Source organism: Lithobates pipiens, unplaced genomic scaffold, assembly GCF_037356315.1.
Source record: "Lithobates pipiens isolate NorthernLeopardFrog02 unplaced genomic scaffold, aLitPip1_a1.2 Scaffold_8, whole genome shotgun sequence".
Taxonomy (NCBI): domain Eukaryota; kingdom Metazoa; phylum Chordata; class Amphibia; order Anura; family Ranidae; genus Lithobates; species Lithobates pipiens.
The window spans coordinates 496,166,056-496,191,476 of record NW_027507903.1 but is presented as its reverse complement, the minus strand read 5'-3'; the positions used below and the strand labels follow the sequence as shown (position 1 = coordinate 496,191,476).

The following is a 25,421-nucleotide window of genomic DNA, read 5'->3' as shown; positions in this document are numbered from 1 at the left end:
ATGAAAGAGGATGTAAACTCATCATGGGTTTACTTCCTCTTTAATCAGCCATTTTCTGGCCATACTTCTCTTGTGGGTCACAGAATTCCACAGCCTGATGTGCCAGGCTGGGGAAGGATCTGACAACATTGTCAGCTGTGGCTTCTCCTCCCCAGCTGGCATTCTAGTGAGTGCTGGAGGAGCAGATCAGTGACTGACAGTCACTGCTCTTTGCTCAGAGCAGACAGAGAACTGAGTGATCAGCAGTCATGTGATTGCTTAGTTCTCAGTCTTAGAATCGATATAGGACAGCTGTAGCATCACACCAATGTTGCAGCATAGAGGTTAGTATGGATGTTTTTTTTTTTTTTACAAACCCATACTTCTTCTTTAAAGCATATCTAAACGCAGCATATTACGGCTTGCCAGTTCTTAAATGTAGTAGCTGAATTAGATTTTATTTTAGGCTTTTTTTCCCTTTATTTTCACCTGTGATCCTGCCAGTAACACACACCCTGTACTTTCTGGTCTACGCACATTCCTCCACTGTATCATGTCTGCCTTTGGTCATTGTGACAGACTCACCTGGGACAGAGGCTTTTGGAGGGGACTGAAGGCTAGCCTCTACCGACTATGGGCCCTGGCATTTGAGGGAGCTACAGTACAAGCATTTAGGAAGATGTTCTGTTATATAATGCAAAAGGGCATTATAAAGGCCCATACACACGATCAGACTTTTTGACAACAAACATGAAAATTAGCTGTGTTAAGGCAACATCCAACCACGTGTGCGCTCCATCGGACAAACTTTTTCGGTTTTCATCTGACTTTTGTTGGCTTATATTTATATTTATATTATATATTATATTATATATTGGCTTATATTTATATTCATGGTTTTATTGTTCATATGGTGACTGACTTACTTTTCAAGTTATAAAAGCCTGTATTTTTGTTCAATAAACAGTCATTCCTTTTGGTTTTTACCTCACATCTTGTCTGTGTACGATGTTTGGGGTAAAATGAGCTGGTATTGGCTCTCGATCTGCTTGGAACAGTTTGGAGGGCAGGAGGCGCTGATTGGCGGAAGGAAGCATATAGTAGGGGTGGTAAGCGGTTCCGTCACAGTCACCCCCAATACATTGTGGATTGATTGGATAAGTAGTGCACAAAAGGAAGAAAAGGATGCTTGTGCTTTCTGTCAAGCTAGAAGCAAGTGACAAAGACGATGCACATCTGGTAGGATCAACCAGCATTTTCTGTATTTGCTCAAAATGTTCTTAGCCTGAAAAAAGCAAACCAATGTAGCCACCGCATCTAAAGGCTTGTTTACACTTGCTCAAAAAATCAAACTTTCCTATAGCGTTAATAATGTGTTTGATAAGAGTTTAATGAGTCTTAAAACTAGTCCCCCAAACACCCTATGTGCGTTTTTGGCACGTTAAAACTGAACCACAAACGCCTATTACTAACTGTACTGCAGTGTTTCTCAATTCCAGTCCTCAAGGCACACCAACAGGTCATGTTTTCAGGCTTTTTATTATTTTGCACAGGTGATTTGATTAGTTTCACTGCCTTAGTAATTACCACAGCCGTTTCATCAGAGGGAAATCATGAAAGCATGGCCTGTTGGTGTGCCTTGAGGACTGGAATTCAGAAACACTGCTGTAATGTACCAACCGCATGCTGGCACGTTTGCTGCGTGTTACTATAGACTTAAATATAAGAAGCCGCTACTCCTTTCAAGCTCAACATGAAGCGTCAATTTTAAAGCAAATTACAATAACGCTTCATGTTTTGAAAATAGGAACAGCACCGTGCCCTGTCCAAAGTTGTTTCAGGAGCTTTAAAAGCACCCCTTAAACGCTTGCTTTCAATGCCAGTGTGAACTGGGCCTAAGAACTGCTAAACTGCAAATGATTAAATTTTTTGTTTTTAGTTTTAGACACACATTTTTTCTCTTTAACTCAGAGAAGCTATTGTCAATGGGGACATGTTCAGAACAGCCTAAAATCAAGGAGGGAATAAGAGCAGATTATAAGAATATGGTTTTTCCATTATAGAAACTCAGCAGCACTGCTTCCCTTTGGTGGAAATATAATAGAGGTCCTTTTGCTTTTTAAAAATGCAAGCTTTAGGAACATCATTCCCCATCCTGACCTCAGTACGCAGGAGAGAGTAAAGAGGCAATCAACAAGGGGTCTCATCCTGATGAGAAAGCCAAGCCTTTTAAGCCTACAGGATGACATAATCTCCAGACTGTAGTGGTTCTGTATAGGAAAAGATGTGATTGGCCATGTACCATTTGAAAGCCAACTGTCAGGACTTGGGTCTGAACCTGCAACCTCCGCTGAGTCTGGCGATGTCTCTTCTTACTGAACCAGCTGAGATGCTGTGGACAGCATCCTGGACAATTCCTTGAATAATCTTGCCTTGCACCTTGAACACTTTGCTCTTCCCATGAACTTCCTATTTTAGTCATACTACTGCACTTCATGTTTGCCAGATTATTGTGCTCTGTCCAGCCAATATCTGGCTCTTGTCACTCCTGCTGCCATTCGTATCTTGTTACTGACCTTAGGCTTGTTCCTCGACTACGCTTTTGCTTTATCCCAATCTACAACCACTTGTTACAGACCTTTGACTTGTTACTGACTATGCTTCTGCTTGATACCTACCTGCTTTATCTACTACTGGACTATGGCTTGCTCACCTACTGGTGGAGCGATCCTGAGGACCACAACCTGGTACTAACACACAGCAAAACCCTATTGCCACCATCAGGAGCTCTGGTGAACACCGGTTAGTGCTTAGACTCCACACCTCTGGTGAGCCTGTATTACCTGCCAGGGTGACCTGCTTCTGTACTTATTCAGCTGGCCAGTGGGAGCCTCTCTACTGCTACTGGTCTCCGAGCCTGACCGCTGACCGTGACACCAACACATCTCAAAGAATTTGCACCCTCTTCATCAGGGCTGTTTTTGAGCAAGGGATGCTCAATCTGAATTGAGAATATAATATATTTAACCCTTTTATGACCATTGGTGCCCAGATGTTTTCTAACCTTTAACCATTTTTAATCTTTCATTTTTTTTATACTTTTTATATATGTATTATTACTTTACAATGTAGCCAGAGTGGCACTGTGACCGCTACAGCTGTCATTTCTTTTGTTTTGTTAAATGGATCTAGCGTGGTTCCCTGTTATGGTGTTTCCATGATCGGGAACCACTGAATCCCAGTCGGTTTAAAAATGAAATTGAATTGGTTTTGTGTAGAGAGTCTTGAACGTGTTTGTATAAAGCTGCAAATATGTATTTTTTTACTCTGAAAGTATTTACAGCAGAGCTTTTTTTTAGTATTTCTCTGCCATGGTGACCCATCAGCATGGACCTAGCCTCTGCTGTAGGCACAGCTTTAAGCAAAGCATGCATAGAAGAATGTGCACTTCATAAAACCTGAAATGCAGGTAATTTGTCAGTGTTCAGACAAAAAAGGAAATTTCCTTGTCCTTTGTATTCTCTCTGCAGATGTTTATAGTGTGTTTGTGTTTGCGGCAATGCTGGAACATTCTGTGCTCCCTCCATTAAGTGCTGCTATAATTTTTCCACGCTTTGAGTTAACGTTTACGTATGTAGGGGCTGCTAAGTGATGTGGCCCCTGTTACCCTGCCCAGCTAGGCGTTCACTCCTCAGTCACTCTCAGGCAGAAAACAGTCCTTGTGCGTGTTTTTGTTATTTTTATTAGGGAATTTAACATGGATGGGGTAAGGTAAATATGGGATACCCAGTGAATTATATTTCAGTCAATTGGTAGATTGATATACAATCCACCAATTGATTAATATACAATCAATTGGGACAACTATATACACTTCTCTATACAAGTTGCTTGCAGACTATTGCTCTCTTCCTCCTGCATAACTCTTCGTTCTCAGTAACAGATAGCACATGTAAGGTTAAGCCTGACACTGGCTTAGCCAGGCATTAGCAACTGTCTTTTGCAAGCAGGGACTGTGGGCCCCTATGGTGTACCAAGAAATGAAAAGTCTTTAGTGCTAGCTGTCCTACTGGTGGACTACTGCTTCCAAATCAGCCCCCTTCAGCCCTCCGAGCTGCAGCTGCCCGACTCCACTGCCCACGACATTCCAGACTTCACTACTAGCTCTGCACCCATCTCTGATTGCATGCTCCCAGTCCTTTCAGGCATCCTGCCTGCACATGTCACTCATCAGCCCTCCTGGCTACAACTGGTGGTTCCTTTCTGAAGACTTGCCCAGCAGTACTAGCACGATTACCTGGAGAGCTCTGGAAGTCACCCCCCCCCCCCCCCCCAGGCTGGGGAGTTCCCTCAAAGGCCTCCAACAGCCTAGTACTCCATCCTCAGTTCTTCCACCTGACAACTCCTCCCCAGCTGGGCTGACTCTAAGCATTTAAGGAGGCCTGCCCCCTGCCAATCCAGGTTGGGGATTGGTCAGGGCTCCTTAGAACACCCCAGGCAGCTCCACCTCTCCTCTCCTAATCTCCTTCTACAATCCTCTAGAATGAAGAGGGAGGTCTTAGTGACACTGTCTGTGAGTCACCAGCTGCTAACTCTGAGCCACTCCCAGCCCACACAAATCAAAACAAACAGGCCTAGCTTCCAGGTAGGCCTGCCTAAATTTGCCTATACTCACAACAAAAACTAATCTATGTAGAGGGTGCTACACATAGGAGCAATTTTTGATGTGACTTTCCCATTTTAACACATTTTTCTGTTCCTGATGATCCAGAATACTATATAGAGATTTGTGAATGCTTGCTTTAATGGCAACCTGTATATCAGGCAGTGTGGTCAGTATCTCTACTGAACACCAACCAAGAAAAGCCATATTGATAATGTGTTCATTTCAGGCAGTCAGACAAATCGACTAGTATTGGGAGAGACAAGCAGTTAAGCCAGAGATCTGACTAAAAAGTAAACGGCTATAATAAATAAATAGAGTACAACTGTAAATTTATTTTAGAGCGCATTTACTTATTTATGGTTTCTTTTTGGGCGCAATGTCATGTGTTAATGTGCATTACATTCAGGTACCAACGCACTATAATGTGCTAAAAATTTTGAAAAATACAGAGTATTGTGGTGAGTAGGTGTGCCTTAAGACGCAGATGCATTGCCTAAGTGCCTCTGGGTGCTTTTCTAAATTAATGGCATCACAACACAGCAACACATGTTACTTGTATTAATGTGATGTGTGAATGGACCATTAAAGTGCCAACATATTCAATTGTGCTGTGCACTAGACAGGTAGGCAGTCATCACAATACAGATTTAAACATATAGTGAAAGAGGTGGTTTACTGAAATTCAGAATCTGGTGCAGATGTACATGGTAGCCAATCATCTTCTAACCTCAGCTTGGTTAATTAAACTTTGATAATAAAACCTGGACCTGCACTAGATTTTGCATGCTCCAGTTTTGGTAAATTCCCCCCAAAGTGTATCTAAAGGAAAAATTATTTCCATTGCTTAGGGATTCATTTTGCTCTCTGTGACCTGTTGTGACATGTTCTCTTCATTTCCTGTCCTCTCCTGTTTCCCATAGAGGAAATCCCATCTAAAACATTGTCCCCATTGAAACTTTTTTGGACAAGTGCAACATTTTCTATCACTTTCTGACAGTGGTCTGCGGGACAAGTAGAGAGGGTAAATCTCCCCATCCGGGACTGAAAGGATTTATCCTGTGTCTATAATCTTACGGGCGCACTACTCACCAAGTATGCTTTTTGGTTCTTGAAACAAAACAGCAGTCCACACACACACTCAGTGCAATTCATCCAGCGTGATACTTTTGAAACAAAGCAGTTATACAATCATACAGAGTTTGCACAATACATCGACCATCAGTCTCTTGTTCTGCCCCAAACAGAACTAAAACTCTAGAGTACTCTGTAAATTCTCCTAAGGTCACCAAAACCTTTTCAAGTGTCCCCAAAACACTATATGACCGGTCACCTTTTATCTATACTTATGAGAGGTTCTATAACCCAACAGCAATCTCTGTGGGATGGAAGCCAAGCCACACACCTGGACCCCGGCAAGTCAAATTCACTCAATAAGAATAAGATTAACTTACCAAATCCGTTAAGAGTAGCCTTCCATCATCAGACCTTCATCCATTCTGGACGAGCCCCCAGTACTGTTAGGGTTAATCCTTTGTCTAGGGGGGTCCCTTTAACCTTTCAGACCTCAGATCAATGTATTTTACGCAATTCAGATATATCTGGAATCAGTTCTCAAAGAACGAAGAAATGACACTCACACGATGCTGCGCTCTAAGAACTGATTGTATTGAGTTATCAAAAAGTGTTTCTTATAGCAATTTACACGTCACACAGAACATTCTTAATAAGATATGCGCAGTAGATATTAAGGCAGTTACAAGCAGTCTTTGTTCTTAGTTTCTCCGCTGTTGAAGAAATGTGAGACAGTTCATGTTACAAAACTCTCATGCTGAGACAAATATTTGTGAAGTTTAAAGGGGTATTGTAACTATACATATTGTATATAATACAAATACGGTAAGTGAATATTAAGATGGCCAACAAGAAAAAATTTAGTTTTAGCATAACCTTTCATGGACAAATATACTATCATACATTATCCAAAGCTAAAAAAAACAAAAAATGTCTTTAGATACATGTTAAAGGATCCTGCTTTACAATAGATCACAGTCCATAAGCAAGAGAGGCCGTAAGTGTTAATGTGTCCCTTCTCTTTGTTGTAGGGGTGATTCTTCTGCTTCTGGACAAGCTGCGTAAGATGAAATGGGAGCAGATGTGGCGTCTGACAGCTGAACGGGAACTAATGAGCATGCTGTCTACCTCCTTGGCTGATCAGGTAAGAGCACCAGTGTTGGATGTGGGATGACTTGCCCTAGACTGCGACTTGTGATCACAATATGATTCAAACACACATTGATGGACAAAGACTGTGAAAAATGGACGCACACTAAATGTATTTTGTTTTTTCTCCATCCACTCAAGAGAGGTCAAGGGAGGATTCCCCCCTCCTGCTGGGACATTGTATCCTGACAGCGGGACTCTCCACTGTCAGAATACACTGATCAACAGCCAAATGGCTGTGGTAGCTGATAAAGAAAAGTTTTCCAACATTCCTGTGTATCAGAAGTCAATCTAACATTTGACTTCCGTCAAGCAATGACAGCTATACATGGATCAAAATTCAGCCGGTCCGTGCTGAACGAGTCAAATTTCGATCCATCTACAGTATGTTTAGCTTTAGGCTAGGTGCACACTATAACGTGGCGGGAATGTGCGTGTTCCCTACATGGCTCTTCCAGTAATTCTCAATTGCACCTCACGTTTTAGTAAAACACTAGCATTTTCCCGCGGGCTAAACTGCATGGTGCTATAGCTATTACAATTTAAAATTGGGTTGGGGATTTTTTTTTTCCGTGTTTCTATGGATAGTGCAGTCTATTGAAATAAATGGGCTGTCCTACATGCAGAACCCAGCCCGCAGTGATGTGAATAGATCCTAAGACTGACTGCATTGGGCAAATCAATAGAAACTTAAATAGCTTAGCTCTGACCTTCCCTATCCCAGCTTGAGTTCTTCTGTGTAATGAATTTACAGGAAGACGGGGTCATGCATTTATATTAGCAAGACCTTTTGTGATTTTTTATTTTCAGTGATTACATAACTGCATTAATTGTGTGTTTTTAATATTTGCTTAAAGTTTAGCTTATAAAGTGAAATGCTAGGCAAACATACAGGGGTAAACATATCTAGCATACATAAATACTTAAATCAGTCCTAAATGATCTTCAGTAATCCCCTATCCCTATACAGCAGCACTCGGGAGTCCAGGGGAGGATGGGTCTTTACATTAATTACATTGTGCTTCTGCCCCTTCACTGTCCGATGAGGGGTGGGAGGAGAGATGACTAAGGAAGCAGCTTTCTCCTCCTGTCAGTATGCTCCCTGTCAGCACATAAACTGATTAGCTGCTTGTGCTGCTTTTTTCCCTCTCCTTTCTGAGCTCTGCTGTATGGGGACTGTAAGAAGCATATACCAGGTCAGATTCAGGTACTTAGGCTGCATGACTTAAAAAAAAAAAAAATTATTATTAAATACAGTAAAGCATTCATTTATGTATTGTATATCTCTCTAGAGCTGACCGTTAAAGTGTACCAATAGTTACAACTTTTTTTTTGGAAGGATTAGAAGGACTATCAGGTTTTTATTGGGGTCTGTGTCTCTGCTGGGAAAATTCTCTATATGAAGGTGATGGAAAATTTTACATTTTAGCGAACAAGAATGAAGGCGAAATCTTTCCGTAGGGACACATAATTTTTTTCTCACTTCCTGCTGTGTCTTTGGGACATAATGAGACATAGATGGCAAAAAAAAGACTGACGGGTTTTAACCCTTAACTATGGAATTCAGAACTCAAAACAAGTGGGCTTGAAATACTCTTTTAGGTCTAGTTCACACCTATGCATTTTTTAGTGCGTCCTGCAACGCTGTACCCAAACAAAATATATGTTCTTTTTTTCCCACAAATAGAGTTTTCTTTTGATGGTATTTGATCACCTGTGCGGTTTTTATTTTTTGCGCTATAAACAAAAGAAGAGCATCAATTTTGAAAAAACCCAATATTTTTTACTTTTTGCTATAAAAACAAAAAAGTCTACATCAGTTTAGGCCAACATGTATTCTACTACATATTTTGGGTAAAAAATTGCAATAAGCGTATATTGATTGGTTTGTGTAAAAGTTATCACGTCTACAAAATAAAGGATATATTTATGGCATTTTTATTATCATTTTTTTTTTTTTACTGGTAATGGCGGTGATCAACGATTTTTAGCAGGACTGCAACATTGCGAAGGACAGATCCGACACTTTTGACCCTTTTTTGACACCATTGACATTGATACAGCAATCAGTGCTAAAAATAGCCACTGATTATTGTATAAATGACACGGGCAGGGAAGGGGTTAACACTAGGGGACGATCAAGGGGTTAAGTGTTCCCTAGGTAGGTGTTTATAACTGTGGGGGGGGAGTGGACTGACAGGGAGTAGAGAGAGATTTCTGTTTCTGATTACTAGGAACAGCAGATCTCTCTCTACCTCCCTGAAAGAACAGGGTTCAGTCTGTTTACAGTGACAGATCCCCGTTCTGTATCTTTAAGGAGCGATCGCTGGTGGCCGGTGGGCATCGCAGCCACTGGCCATGGGCATTGCGTTTTTTTCAAAATTGTTGCTGGTTTTTTGTTTATATCGCAAAAAATAAAAACTGCAGAGGTGATAAAATACTACCAAAAGAAATCTCTATTTGTGGGAAAAAAAGGACGTCAATTTTCTTTGGGTGCAACATCGCACGCAATTGTCAGTTAAAGTGATGCAGTGCCGAATTGCAAAAAAGTGCTCTGGTCAGGAAGGGGGTAAAATCTTCCAGGCTGAAGTGATTAAAGCAACAAAAACATTAAAAGGAGTATAGCATCTTTAAAGCTGAACCCAAGGCAGATATAAAGGACATATTAATGCAGCTCCTTATTCATTATTACATGTGTAAAAGGAATGCTTTATTTTTTTATTTTTTTTATCTAAGCAGTGTAAGTACCTGAATCTGATCTGGTATCAGAATTTTTGCAGTCCCTGGAGTGTGAAGGAAACAGGGCTGGAGTGGGAGAGAAAGAAGCAGCAAAAGAAGCCAATCAGTTGGGCTAACAAGAAGAATGCCTATAGGAGGAGAGGGCAGAGTGACAGATGAGCTCATCACTGTGCTGCTTATCCTTCACTGTCCATTCACAGGCTGGAGGTGGGTCCAGAGGAAGGGCTGGGCTTAGAGGAAGAAGGTTGAATGATACTGGCCGTTAGACTGAGGCCATATAGCTGCAAAAAAAAAAAGTACAGCAGAGGAAATCTCTGGATTGAGGGTGAATACTCTGGTATTGCTATTTTATCTTTTATTGGTCTATTGATTTTTATCTTATTTTGTCTGGAGTTCTGATTTAAAATAACCCAATGAGAACAATTTAATGGGATTAATTTGAAGGTACAATGCTGCATAGTCACTGAGCGATTATTAGAAAGGGCCAGTGCCCTCCGCTGTGAACCGTCAGCAAAGAAAACACTTTTTTAGCTTCCTGGATCCGGTGAGGAGGGCTGGATGTAACCACTGTGGGTTTGAATTTTCTTATTAAACCTGAGAAGTCATTAAAGTTATCCTAACATCCATGAACAGGGAAGAGAGATATTTCATGAGCTTAGTTTTTTAACTTCTCTTTGAATTCCAGCGTGGGGGATTGCAGATGCTCCTGAAGAAGCACAGATGTGTAAGTGGCAGTTTGGATGAGGCATACTAATTATTTTGTCTAGGATTATGCGCAGACAGGCGTAAAATCTGCAACATCAGAGGAACGCTCTGCCATGGTTGGTTTTCCTAACAAACGATTGTAGCGTATGGCACTCTGAGCTGTGTTCACTTAGAATATAATGGGGATCCTCTGGTCACATAGAATGAGAATGGCTTTCTCCAAAAACATGTAATAAAAAATAAAAAAAATAGGCAAATGGGAAATAGGTTGCTTTTGCTGCCCTCTCCTGTGCTCATGTGACGAGGGAGAGCAATCTCTATTAAGGTCGAGAGACTCATGTTTTTCTAATAAATGGCCAATATGATATTTCAGTTTCTGATGGAAGCTGGAGAATAAAAGAATAGCTAAAGTAAAAATATTTTTCTCAGTTTTGGGAGTATAAGGCTTAAAAACCCCTTGTTGGTTTTAGACAGTTGTTAGGAGAACGGTCCCCATTGTAAAATTTCCCCTCAGTCCTGGTGACACAAAATTTGGGATTTTCTATGACTTTTAGTCCCAGGGCCACAGCCATCAAGACAGATAAAGAGACAGAATATACCCTGGGTGGACAATAATAACAATAAAAAAACAGACAGTAGTTTTAAATCCCTTCCACATCCTAAACCAGTGGTCTCCAAACCGTGGGCCGGTGGCTGGATGTGCCCATTTGCTTGTCTTTATCTGGCCCTTGTGGCATTATTGTTGCCACTGACACCAACAATGGGTCATCATTCTTCCCACTGACACCAACGATGAGGCATAATTCCTCCCACTGACACCAACGATGGGGCATAATTCCTCCCACTGACACCAACAATGGGGCATAATTCCTCCCACTGACACCAACAATGGGGCATAATTCCTCCCACTGACACCAACGATGGGAGATAATTTCACCCACTGATACCACCGATGGGGCATAATTCTGCCCACTGACACCGACAATGGTACATAATTCATTTTACTGATACCTGATCTGTTCAAAACCACTGCACAGAGCAGGTACAGTGCCTTGAAAAGTGATCATACCCCTTGCAATTTTCCACATTTTCTCATGTTACAACCAAAAACTTAAATGTATTTTAATGGGATTTCATGTGATAGACCCACACAAAGTGGCACATAATTGTGAAGTGGAAGGAAAATGATAAATGGTTTTCAACAATTTTTACAAATAAATATGTGAAAAGTGTGGCGTGCATTTGTATTCAGCCCCCCTGAGTCAATATTTTGTAGAACCCCCTTTCACTGCAATTACAGCTACAAGACTTTTTGGGGATGTCTCTACCAGATTTGCACATCTAGAGAGTGACATTTTTGCCCGTTCTTCTTTGCAAAAATATCTCATGATCTGTCAGATTGGATGGGGAGCGTCTGTGAACAGCAATTTTCAAGTCTTTCCACAAATTCTCAATTGAATTTAGGTCTGGACTTTGGGCCATTCTAACACATGAATATGATTTGATCTAAAATATTCCCATGTAGCTCTGGCTGTATGTTTAGGGCTGTTTTTCTGCTGGAAGGTGAACTTCCGTCCCAGTCTCAAGTCTTTTGCAGTCTCCAACAGGTTTTCTTCAAAGATTTCCCTGTATTTGGCTCCATCCATCTTCCTTTCAACTCTGACCAGCTTTCCTGTCCCAGCTAAAGAAAAGTATCCCCACACCATGATGCTGCCACCACTATGTCTCACAGTGGGGATGGTATGTTCAAAGTGATGTGCAGTGTTAGTTTTCTGCCACACATAGCAATTTGCCAAAAAGTTCAATTTTGGTTTCATCTGACCAGAGCACCTTCTTCCACATGTTTGCTGTGTCCCTTCACATGGCTTCTCACAAACTGCAAATGGGGCTTCTTATGGCTTTCTTTCAACAATGGCTTTTTTCTTGTCACTCTTCCATAAAGGGCAGATGGACCTCTTGGCTGCTTCTCTGATTAATGCTCTCCTTGCCCGGCCTGTCAGTTTAGATGAATGGCCATGTCTTGGTAGGTTTGCAGTTGTGCCATACTCTTTCCATTTTCATATGAAGGATTGAGCAGTGCCCTGTGAGATGTTCAAAGCTTGGGATATTTTTTTATAACCTATCCCTGCTTCTGGTGTGTTTTTTGGCCTTCATGATGCTGTTTGTTCACTAAGGTTCGCTAACAAACCTATGAGGGCTTCACAGAACAGCTGTATTTATACTGATATTAAATTACACACAGGTGGACTATATTTACTAATTAGGTGACTTCTGAAGGCAATTGGTTCCACTAGATTTTAGTTAGGGGTATCAGAGTAAAGAGGGCTGAATACAAGTGTACGCCACACTTTTTACATATTTATTTGTTAAAAAATTTTAAAAACATTCATCATTTTCCTTCCACTTGACAATTATGTGCCACTTTGTGTTGGTCTATCACATAAAATCCCAATAAAATATATTTACGTTTTTAATTGTAACATGACAAAATGTGGAAAATTTCAAGGGGTATGTATACTTTTTCAAGGCCCTGTAAGTATAACATGTTTATTATTTTTAAACAAAACAGACTTTAGTATCACTTTAAATCATCACAAAACCTACCACTCCTCTAAAGAGCCCTTAGCCCTGATGCTAGCAGTGGGTTGATTCAAGGGAGGAGTTATGCAAATATCAAAATGTCTTGATGGGTAGATGTCATTCTGGAGGATTGGGTGTTCCTTGGAAGGCTGTGTTCTGTCAGATTAGGCGACCCGTCAGATTTCATAACGGAAGTGACGTTCCGTTACGGCCATTTTGGTACACCCTGCACTTGCTCAGACTAAGCCTACAGTCTGAAGTCGCCAAGCGGACATCTTTTTACACCCACCGACATCTTGCATTTCACACTTATTTTTACCAGTAAACTGAGCTTATATCATCAAATACAGTATTTAGAAGTCCGTGACCCTGTTTTGATGTTGAATTTTAAAAGCAGCGGCAAGCCTGCTAATCTCACACGTTTGGTAATGTGACAGAACACTGCTGCTTTTAAAATTGAACATCAAAACACTTTCACAGACTTCTAAATACTGTATTTCACGATATACGCTCAGTTTAGTGGTAAAAATAAGTGTGACATGCCAGACTCCGGTGGGTGTAAAAAGATGTCTGCTTGGAGACTTCAGACTGTAATCTTACTGCAGCCGAGTGCAGGGTGTACCAAGATGGCCTTGACGGGACGTCACAAGTTTTGACGGGTCGCCTAAATTGACGGAACACAGGCAGACCTCCCTAGGTGATATCCACACATGATATGGAGCCTCCATGATTGAAAGAACTGAAAACCACTGAATGAAAGGGGTGGGCTAGGGTTAGTCAGTCTGGGGAGGGGATAGATGATGCTGGACATCATCCAGCCAGAAAATGAGGTGGGCTCTATCTGACTTGCTGCAGCTTCTAATGCATCTTGTGAGAAGCTCACAGTGTGCAGTGAAATCAAAGCAACTTCAGTAGAGGAAAGGAGACAACTATGGTGGAATGAAGGGAATTTGTGTGTTATTATAAAGACATGGCAATTGTTTAGGATACACAGTGCACAGAGCAAACTAAATGGCCTTCAGTTAGGGTGACATCTACTTTAACACAGGCAGGCGGTCTGAGGATTTTTTTCAGCTTTTCGGTCTGCAATGGGTTAAGATCCTTCAGCTTAATTGAACCAAGTAAAGGGTTTACCCTGGTCCAGCACACCATAAATGAACAGCTAGGAGCTTTCTTGAATTTCTTTCATCCTGACAACATCAGACAGACATTTGTAGCTTGGAATTTGCGCTGTGAGAGTGGAGGGCTGAGCTGTCTTCTCTCCCCAGGACATCTTCAACGCTGTCATAAAGCAGAACCCTTTCCTGGTGCATCAGCTCCCTTGTTTCTGGAACGTGCAGCTGTCAGATCACACCCGCTCCGAGCAATGTTACAGAGATGTCTCCGATCTGAAGGTGAGGTGTGAATGCAATGAGGAGGCTGCTGCTGTGTTATGTGCCAGCAGAGCACTCCGCTGAATGGCTGAGGTGTTGCTGTGAGTGCAAAGTGCTTTTCTGTGTTATCCTGCATTAAAAAAAAAAAAGTGTGACCCTGGTGTAACAAGAACTATTGTGTTTTATAACTATTTTCTTCCACATAGTCCAGACGCTTCTAGGTGTCACAATGGATAAAAAACAATAGGAGTCTATAAAACAGGGCCCGTTCACACTAAAGCTTGGTGTTTCGGGGCATTATTGCGCATGCGTTAAAAGTTCTTTACGGTATGTGTTCATGTGGTTTGCATTAAGGCAGCCTGTTCATTATGAGTGGTTGCCCACATGCCACAATGGATGGAAAAACATGCATGGCCCTTTTTTCAAAACACAACACATGATATATGGTGGTGCAGTTCAATATGCATTAGGCTTTACTCTAAAATGCATTAGGGGTTGACCCTGACAGGGTCACCCTAAAGCCCCATACACACTATCAGTTTTTCTACTGAGATTTTCCTTCAGCTTTACCAAAACCATGTAGTGTGAGGGCCTGCCTGATTGCATACAAATTTAAACTCCTAAAGTTTGACCTCATATTATATGGTTTTGGTAAATCTGAAGGAAAAACTGATAGTGTGTATGGGGCTTCACAGACAGCCTTACCATAGGGAGGGTTGAGATGTCTATCCATTGGTTTTCCACCCTCTGTCCAATATCTACCTCTCTACAAGTGTTTCCCCAGCAGTTCTTTCTCTCTTCTATGACTTTTTCTTTTTTTTTTCCCCATCTTTACTTCTCTCTCTCTCTCTATCTACAGTTACTCTCTATCCTTATCTGGGTTACTGCCCCCTTTTATCTGATTTGGTTTGCCCTTTTAATTTTCTAATTATTCCTCCATATAGTTTTCTTATGAACAACAAGGCTCTCCAGCCAGAACTACTCCTCGCAACAGACGACAGTTGTCAACCCTTACAATATATTGTTTGTTAGTAGTAGTCAAGCCACCAGGCTGACTCATGCCTAGCAGTTGTCTCTAAGTTGTAACTTTTATGTTGTTCTTTGTGATATTTGTGAAATTGACAATAAATTTTCAACCATAAAATGCGTTAGGGGGGCCCATTCACAATGAATATCACCAAAACACACAACACTTTTTTTTAAATTAGGTAATTTTTATTAACCAGATTTTCAAAAACAATGACAAAAGTTACAGAAAACTACTTATAACAAAACACTTCACATACGCAGTAAATGATGTTGGATCAAGCAATAAATAAAACATTTGCAGAAATGATATCCAGTATACTTTCAAATAAATACCTTCACATCTAACAATACTATAGACAATACTTTTATGCAGAATCACAGTTTAGCTGCTCATACAGTGTACCTACTAGGCTTGTGCAATATGTTTCGTAACTAATCGAAATTCGGCCGAATTTTGCATCTTTTGGACATTTGGATGCATCCGAATGTCCGAATAAAAAAATAATGAATTACAACGAATACGAAAGAAATTATAGCAGATAAAACGAATGAATTCGTCATGATTCGGAAATTCTTTAAAGATCCAATGAAACAAAAGGTCAGCTCAAAGTAAATCTTATAGTCCAATCATCTGATTAATTTTGTGCTGGAAGTTGGATTACTGGCAAAGTGCATTCCTGAGAAATTAGTGAGAAGGGTGTTGTATTGTATTTGAGCGGAAGAGAAGAGATATTGTCATTGTGTGTGTTAAAAGATTCAATAAACAAACCACTTTCCAACTATGAATCATTATCACGAATATATATACATACATAAATATCGAATACGAACTAAATTATAGCGCATATAACGAATGAATTCGACATGATTCGAGATTCAGTATAACGAATATCGACACTCTACAAATAATAACGAATTATCCGAAAATGTATTAACGTGACATAACAAATATAACAGAACAAAATTATGTATTTTGAGAATGACAACGAACCGAAACTAAACAACATTTTCCGTTGCGCACAAGCCTAGTACCTACCACCTAGCAACCATTGCCTAGTCTTCACCCAAGCATTGCCTAATATTATTTAACTGTCCTCTTCCATACCCTTAGAAAGTGAGGGTTGAGAAATTATTCATTGGAGTCTAGTCATCCGGACCATATTTTTCTGGAACTTTTTAGGGCACCCACCCTATGCTTATAAGTTAAACGCACAACACATTAAGCAAGTGCGTCGACATGTGTTGTGGTAATGTGCATTCATGTACAAGTTTCAGTTGGTCCTCAGTGTTTTCACTAGCGTTGCATTACTGGTATCCGTATCAGTGCCAATACTAAGAGTTTGTATAAGTACTCTTACAAATACTCCAATACTAACACCCAATCCTTCAGGTTTGGTTCACATATGTGCAGGTTGGTTTGCAATGTGATTTCAAAGCCCATTCCAGTGCGATTTCGTTCAGTGGTTCAGGTGCATGTGTATTGTATTGTATGAGATTAGAAATCGCACCTGAACCGGACTAAAATTGCACAGGTCTCTTTCAAATCACACAGCGGCCGGCCCGCACTTATGTAAACCAGCTGTAAAAGCTCACTAAAAAACACACATGAAAACTGATGTGAAACTAATGTCTCTGCAATGGAAATCTGTGCAGTTTTGCCCGAAAAAAAAACTGTCACATGATGATGACACTAAAAATAGGTATCGTAATTGGTATCCCTAGTTTTCACCTATGGTTTACCCACCTTTCACACATTTTTCATTTTATTTTTGGCCTTTAGTTGCATGTACAAAAATGTACAATGTTTTCTTTTGTGCTGTGTGTGTTAGATGAGTAAGGCCCCATTCACACGGCATACCATGGCTCACCTGTGTGAAGGCCATATTTTCCCGTACTGGGATGCACAAGTGTTCCATGCATCCCTGTGCAGGCAGGCCCATTCATTTCAATTGGGACACCGTAGCTGCACAAAACCAATTTGATAGCCATGTGGGTACGGGTGCATGGCACAGAACTGTGAGCATTCCATGCAGGAAGACATGTTGGCATATGTTATAGTACATCCCCATGTGAAGGGGGACTAGGGGTCCATTCACATCTTCCCACTGCAGGTACATGTGGGAAAATCATGCATCAGTGCTGTACATCTTCACAAGTCAGGGCTTATTCTTACATGCGATAGCCCTTGCCCTCACCACCTGTTTTAATCCTTCAAAGGCTGAACCACCTCACTGCAATCTGTGTGTATTTACCCACACCCTCCTCTCTACATACCCCTTCTACTGCCCCTATACCCATCTCTCCTCATACCCCTTCTACAACCCCTATACCCACCTCTCCTCATACCCCTTCTACTACCCCTATACCCACCTCTCCTCTCCACATACCCCTTTTACTACACCTATACCCACCTCTCCTCTCACAGGCGCCCTCCATAATCACCATTTGCACAGACAGTCCCCTTATTTCTCCATTACTCTCTTCCTCTCTCCATAGTTCTCCAGTTTTAGTCTTCACACTCTATTTCCTCCTTCTCATTCATTGTTGGCAGCCCTATGCTCACCCCCCTCATGCCTACAGTGCCTAATGAGAAATCCGGTCCTGATATTGCCAAAGCCAGCCAATATATTCTTAGACATGCACAGATGCAGCCTGGAACAATGAACTAAAGGCATGTTTGCTGTGTGTTTCTCAAATGCAGCCAGGTAGCTGGGATTTTTTTGGGGGCCAGCCCCCCCCCCCGTTTCTTTTTCCTGGACCCCAAATACCAGCAGTCATTGTCCTGCCCTGGTAGAGTCTCTGAGATAAATACTTCTACAACTTCTAACAGGTTGTAGAGGTGAGCATCTTATTAATGTAATGCCAGAAAGTTGATCAGGATGCAAGCTTATTGCTACAGATGCAGGTCATTAATTCTGCAGTGTTTATAGCATGGTGTACACAAGGCTCATTTTAAGGCAGTTATTTACATTTACATTGCAGAATAATAAGGTATGAATGAATACGAGATGACTGCATGGCTCCAATTATAAGGTGTTTTATTAGTGTTAAGACACCCTGGCACAAAAGAAAATCTGCACTTTTAATGTTAATGCCACCTCTCCCCATTAACAAGCAGACTTATTACACATAAAGTAGGTTTCAGTGCCTTCAGTCTACACTTTATCAGCTAATAAGGGATATTATGTAATTAATAAGCAGCATAATGAAACACTCAGGCAGGATTAATGAGGGGGAGCATGAATAGTTTCACTCGCAACTTAATAAATAGATATGTGAAATGAAACCCAACCAGTAATTGTATCTCACACAGAGGCTCAGCATGTGTCCCTATGTATTAGATATGTATTAGATATAAAAGATTTAAAGGGTTAGTCCAATTATATATAAGGTTTAAAAAAATGAGGGTGGAGTCTTGCAGACTATGACTAAATCAGTAATAGTTTTTTTTTTTATATCCTGAGGACTCTAAAGCCTAGCACACACGATCGGAATATCGTACAAAAAATACCGCTTTCAAAGCGATCGTACAATAATCTAATCGTTAATACACAGGTTTCGTCTGAAATTATCCAAAGGGACAAACGCAAAAGTTTCCTCATACGATACCAGATCATAAAATGTTCATTTAATCAGTACAGTTTTTGTCCGAAAATACAATACAAATACACTACATCACTTCCGAATTTTTTTTCTATTGTATAAGAATTTTCGTACTTTAGTAACTTTTTCATTTTCGATATGGAGACCGGCATGCAAAAAAAAAAAAATGGATGATCATTCGTCCGATAATCTCATTGAGTGTACTAGGCTTAAACATGTGTTTTGTGCAAAAGTTCTTAAGGAGTCGGTTCACCTTTAATGACCGATTTTCAAAAAATCCCCTATGCGTTCCAGCATCCTCAGCACATTATCTACCACTCCTCTGCTGTTCAGATAGTTGCTCCTGCCCCCCCCCCCCCCCATACATGTAGGCCATGCGCAGGATGTTAGAGGTGTGCCAACAGCAGATGCTGTGGCTTCTTCAAGCACCACACATGTACAGTGCATTCTCTCAGCCACTGCTGCTACAAAAGGATCAAACTATTTGAATGAGCCAGAGCAGCCGCTAGGGGCACATTTCCAATGTCTGGTCCAGAGAGGAGGGTCAACAGAGGGAGGTTAGCTACTAAGGAGTTTTTAGGACTGCCTGCACATGGCTTACATGTATGGAGTGGGTCAGGAGCAACTATCTAAACAACAGAGGATTGGTATGTTATGTGTTGGGGATACATGGGTATTGTTTGGGAAAATGGAGATTAAAGGTGCACTAACCCTTTAAATGCTTAACGTTGAACTAAACCTTCAGCAAAAAAAAAAGCATTGCTAGCATATTCACATGCTAGTTTTCTGCTGCAATAAAACAAACATACTTTCCTAATCGCAATCTTCTATTAAATGTACACTGACCTGTGCATATGCAGCTAGTCATACAATTTGAGCACAGTGCCAGTTATGAATGACACCAGTGCACGTGCACAAGAGTCACTTTGTCATATAGAAGCGTGGTGCTACAACCCTTGGACTCTACATAGAGTATAGAAATTGCTTCACCTATGCAAGACTACAGCTGAACACGCTGCTGAGACATAATCCAAATAGAGAAAGTTCGGCACCCGGGTGTTCAATGCTTTTAAAAGCCTGTAAAAGCAGAAACGTGTCAGCATCTTTTGTGTATTGGACCCTCTGTCCCAAATGGGTTCACAATAAAGAACATTTTATAAGCATTGAACACCTGGGTGCTGACCTTTATCTATTTGGAAATGAGTCACTTCACCTCTGCTGGCCATTCATGAACCTGGAAGAAGGTGCAAAAAATTTCTGTTGAGTTTTGCCAGAAATTTTGTGAGCTTATTACTAAGGAGTAGGGATGAGCCAAATACCCCCGGTTCGGTTCGCAGCAGAACATGCAAACAGGCAAAAAATGTATCATACCAGGCCACATGCCCTCAGCATGGGGAGGGTGCTTAAGGGTCCCCCCACAAAACACCTTGTCCCCATGTTGATGTGGACAAGGTCCTCATCCCCATAGCCCTTGCCTGGTGGTTGTGGGGGTCTGCGGGCGGGGGGCTTATTGGAATGTGGAAGCCCCCTTTAACAAGAGGGCCCCCAGATCCAGCCCCTCCATGTGAATGGGTTTTGGGTACATTGTACCCCTACTCATTCACCCAAAAAAAGTAAAAAAAGCTGTCAAAGCAAAAACACGACAGTCGCGGGGATGCCTCCAGTGGAGGTGGAGTTTTTCAGTTTTTTTTTTTTTTCTCTGAACCTCGGGATCTGACAATACATTACAGCTGCGAGCAATGTGTTACAATTTAACTTTAAATTCTTCCATTAGCTGATCCCTCATAGTTATTACCTTGTTTACCAATGAAAAGTACAGCAATGGGGATCTGGAGCTCCAAATGGTATATGCCCCTTTGTATAGGCATATGCTACGTAACAGTAATAAAAGTCTACTAATCCAGGCAAATGGGTAAAAAGAGTTAAATCCTCAGAGTGTGTCCGGGAACTCTGTAAGACATGTAAAAAGCAGGGAGGGGGGCGCCGACTAAGTATAGTATTATAAAATCAATATTTATTGCACAAGGTTAAAAGCACTTACAAGAAGAAAGAGAAATTCATGCCCATCATAGTCTGATCAATCCTGGCAATTCTTTCGCTGTCCTGCAGGCTCCACAAACGATCCAATAAGCTTGGGAGATATGAGCCAAATGGGGTACCTCTCCGTCCAGAGATGGCAGAGGACTCCAAGCTAAACATGATGGAATGCAGATGTGAAAGTGACGTCACTGGAACAGCGCAGAAGTCGGGACCAGGGCTCTCAGTCGTAGAAGGAGCTCTGAGCTCCGAGCGCATAGCCCCTACGACTGACAGCCCTGGTCCCGACTTCCATCTTATTCCGGTGATGTCACTTCTGCATCTGCGTTCCACGCTAGTTAGCTTGGAGTCTTCTGCCATCCCTGGATGGAGAGGTACCCCATTCGACTCATATCTTCCCCAACCGTTTGTGGTGTCTGCAGGATTGCAACGGAATCGCCAGGATTGATCAGACTATGATGGGTATGAATTTCTCTTGCTTCTTCTAAGTGCTTTTAACCTTGTGCAATAAATGTGGATTTTATAATACTACACTTAGCTGGCGCCTCCCCCTCCCTGCTTTTTACATTACCTTGTTTACCACGTGCCCCTCCCTATTAGAGTGTACGCTCTCAGGAGCAGGGCTCTCCTAACCCTCTTGTATTGAATTGTATTGAAACTGTACTGTTCTCCTTTTGTATTATAAAGCATTGCACAAACTGTTGGCATTATTTCAATCCTGTATAAAAATAATAATTGTTATAAAGAGATCAGCAATAGACCCAGTACTGCAAGGCATGCTCATCACAAAGCCACCATGCTGCAAATGATGTCATCTAATTCAGCCATGTAACATACTGCATAACATTGGGGTTGATTTACTAAAGGCAAATGGACTGTGCACTTTGCAGTTGCCTTCTGCAAGCGCAGTTGCTCCAGAGTTTAGTAAATGAGGTAAGGCTTCACTTTGCAAAGAGAACCCAATCACATTCAAGGAAAATATTTAGAAAAAAACAACTGAATGTTTGCTTGCACATGATTGGATGATGGAAATCACCAGAGCGTCTGCTCATTTACTAAGTTTTGGAACAACTGCACTTTGCAAAGTGCGTAGTCTTTTTGCCTTTAGTAAATCAACCCCATTGCGTTCTATAAATATTTAACGTGCATAAAAACACTTTCCAGAACATAATTGCCTTCTGACCACGTAGTAGTTATTGAAGGAACCTGGGCGTCCTGAAAGTGGAATTGTTTCTGTTTAATGAGTGTGTATCGATCTACAGAGAAGTCACACCGTTATGATACAATCCAAACCTAAAATACAACAAATCCTGTAACAAAAAAACAAAAACGATTTCACTGACATTGCTCACCTTGGTAATCGTACCACATTACAAAGTTAATGAACCCTAAACGTTGTTTTTTTGGGTTCAGTTCCCCGTTAAGAAGTGCTGAGACCTTCATTGTCACCGTTGTGTCACACAGAGAGCGTTCAATGACACATTGGAGACACCGATTTTTCAGCGTTAAGAAGGCAGCCTAATTGCTTTACTAATTTCTGCCTAAAAGCCTCAAGTAATTACGAGAAGCAGGATGAACAAACACACAAGTACACCACAAACCGTTTCCCTGATCCTGCCAGCTGTGGGGCGCTTCCAGGTGAGTCTGGCACCATTCGCCAACCTCACGGTATTGGCTCAGCAAGAATAGAAGTCGTAAGCATTGTTCTATGGTCTTTGTGAGTCTAGCTAAGGGAAAGCTCAAATTTTTTAGAAAATTCATAGACGAGGTAATTACTACAAGTGGCTATGAAAGCAGATAATAATTATAAAAAAATCCTTTATTGCAATTATATATTCATTGAATCATGAAAGGCATTTTGAAATGCTGCTAGTAGAACTGCCTCAAGCGCAGAAAAGCCTTTTAAAACAAAAGTTATTTGCTTGTCTCACATTCATCACAATCCCAAATTTGAAGTAGATGTACACATCACTAAAATCTAATATGAGCGTTAACATGTTAATTTAATTTCAACATTTGTTTTCAATGCTTTCAAGTTTACAGCTTTCAATGAAATAACACCTGGTGATCCTGCCATGAAGATCCTTGTTTAGGCCTTTCCTGTCATACATTGACAACGTTCTGTCTCTGCTTTCCAAGTGCTTCTGTGTTGTCACACGGGCCACCAACAGAATGGAGACAACAAGTAGCAAAACACATTATGCAGGCATCGTCCACTGGGGTCACCATTGGGAAAATTGCTCTGTCATGCAGCTGCTGCTGGAGTCTGTGTAGGCAGACAGATGCAGCAGGAGATCAACAGCATTGACATATAACAGGAAATACCATTCAGTTAGTTATTACGTCTATTTCTTTATTTTAGGACAGTGAGCAGAGCTATGCAAGTCCTTCCTGTATGCCCCTGGGCCAGATATGCATCTAAATCTGCAACATATCTGTCCAGTTTATCTGCTATCTGCCCACCCTGTCTGCGTGTCTATCCAAACAGAGAAGCCATTGGGGTTGATTTATTAAAGGCAAATAGACAATACAGTTGCTCCAGAGCTTAGTAAATGAGATGAAGCTTCATTTTGTAAAGAATATCCAATCACATGCTAGGAAAAAAAACTGCATTTTTGATTGCACATGATTGGATGACGCAAGTTAGCAGAGCTTTTCCTCATTTACTAAGCTCTGCAGCAACTGTCCTTGCAACGTGCACAGGGGTTGATTTACTAAAGGAAAATCCACTGTGCACTGCAAGGGCACTTGGAAGTGCAGTCGCTGTAGATCTGAGGGGAAGATCTGAAATGAGGGGAAGATCTGCTGATTTCTATCATCCAATCATGTGCAAGCTAAAATGCTATTTTTTGTTTTCCTTGCATGTCCCCTTCAGATCTACAGCAAATGCCCTTCCAAGTGCCTTTAGTAAATAACCCCCCCCCCCCCAGTTTAGTAAAACAACCCCATTGTGTTTAAGTGGGATGGTGTCATATACCGAATATATATGCAGTTGGGCTCGTTAGAGGCCCAAAACTGATATTTAAGTATTTTTGCCCCTTTCACACGGGCGTTCAGTCTGGGTTGGTCTGTCAGGTTTTCAGAAGGATCCAGACTGAACCACAATGTATGTCTATGGGAGGATGTAAATGGGTGATCATCTGTTTACATCAGCCTACATCTGTTCTCCTTCTGTTTAGATGGATCTGATCAGATGTAAATGGATGCCATCCGTTCTGTTTATGTCCATTTTTAGGCAAAAAAATTTTTTTGCTCATAATTTTGTCACCTATGATTGGTCTACAACAACTAAGAATAAACAGGTGCAAAAACAGATGAAGACTGATGTAAACTGAACTGGTATGAACTGATGTAAACTGAATCCATTTTTTCTTTGAAAAAATGTGAGTGAATGGATGAGGGCATGTGAAAAGAGCCTTCGGCTGTTTTTTACATGGGAGTTCCCCGTAGTCCACATCCGCCTGCTCAGCAGGGGATCTCTCCGCTGAGCAGGCGGATGACAGGCCCATTGCGCTATGCAGAGCGGATACGGACACAGCCTTGCCATTCTATATTGGGTTGTCAGATGTAAACTGACAACCTGTCCATTTCCATCTGACTGTAAACTTATCATGGTGGACAGGATCGGATGCTGCCAGGCTGCTGACATCTGCTGTTCTATAGAGAGCTATGGGTGTTCTGATCAGGTCCACCTGAAATCTGACAGTTGGACCTCATCAGACAGCCCGTGTGAAACCAGCCTTAGGTAGATTCTGACGGTTTAAACAATCTGAGAGTTCCTTATAAATACCTGCTAACTGCCCTGGGATTTTAACAAGTGGATCTGGACTGTGTTCTGCTGCCAGCCAGCGCTCATTCCAGCACCCTGTTTCAGCTTCTTTGCAGCTCTGGTGGAGAAAGTTATCTCCTGCTCATTCTGCACACCGTTTTAGCTTAGGGGGGCAGTGGCACAGGATGTAGAGTATGAATAGGCAAGTAATCCACTGAACACCAATGACCACCTACATACTACCAATGACACCCACTGACACGTGTCCCCTACCCTAATCACCAAGCACCAGTGCCCCTCTCTCCCTCCACAGAATACTTTTGCCTTCTTCCCACTACACAGAGCATCCTTGTTCCCTTCCCTGCATAGAGAACCTGTATCCCCCTTCTCCCTCAATAGAGTACCAGAACCCCCCCCCCCCCCCCACACACACACACACACTCCTTTCATAGATTACTAGTGCCCCCTTCTCTTCCAGGGCAACAGTGCACCCCCTTCTCCCAAAGAGTTTTCCCCATTTCTGGTTTGGCCACACCAACTTTTCACTGCATGTTTCCTCCTTTACAGGACATCTGCAGTGTCCTTTCTGAGCAGTTCCCACCATCCCTGCACACTTGCTGTGACCATTATGTGGGGCTCCCACCATCCCTGCACTGCGTTCTAGGTCTGTACACCTGCTGTACTAATTATGAGGAGTTCCCACCATGTCTGCACTGAATTT

General features: G+C 41.6%; 1 protein-coding gene across 1 annotated transcript in view; it reads left to right on the top strand.

The window, feature by feature from the left end:
* Positions 1-25,421, top strand: part of LARGE1 (LARGE xylosyl- and glucuronyltransferase 1) — a 665,684-nt gene that overhangs the window by 584,764 nt on the left and 55,499 nt on the right. Inside the window, exons 8-9 of the mRNA XM_077469166.1 lie at positions 6,748-6,860; positions 14,158-14,283. Coding sequence (XP_077325292.1) covers positions 6,748-6,860; positions 14,158-14,283 — 239 coding nt within the window. The remainder of the gene's footprint in view (positions 1-6,747; positions 6,861-14,157; positions 14,284-25,421) is intronic.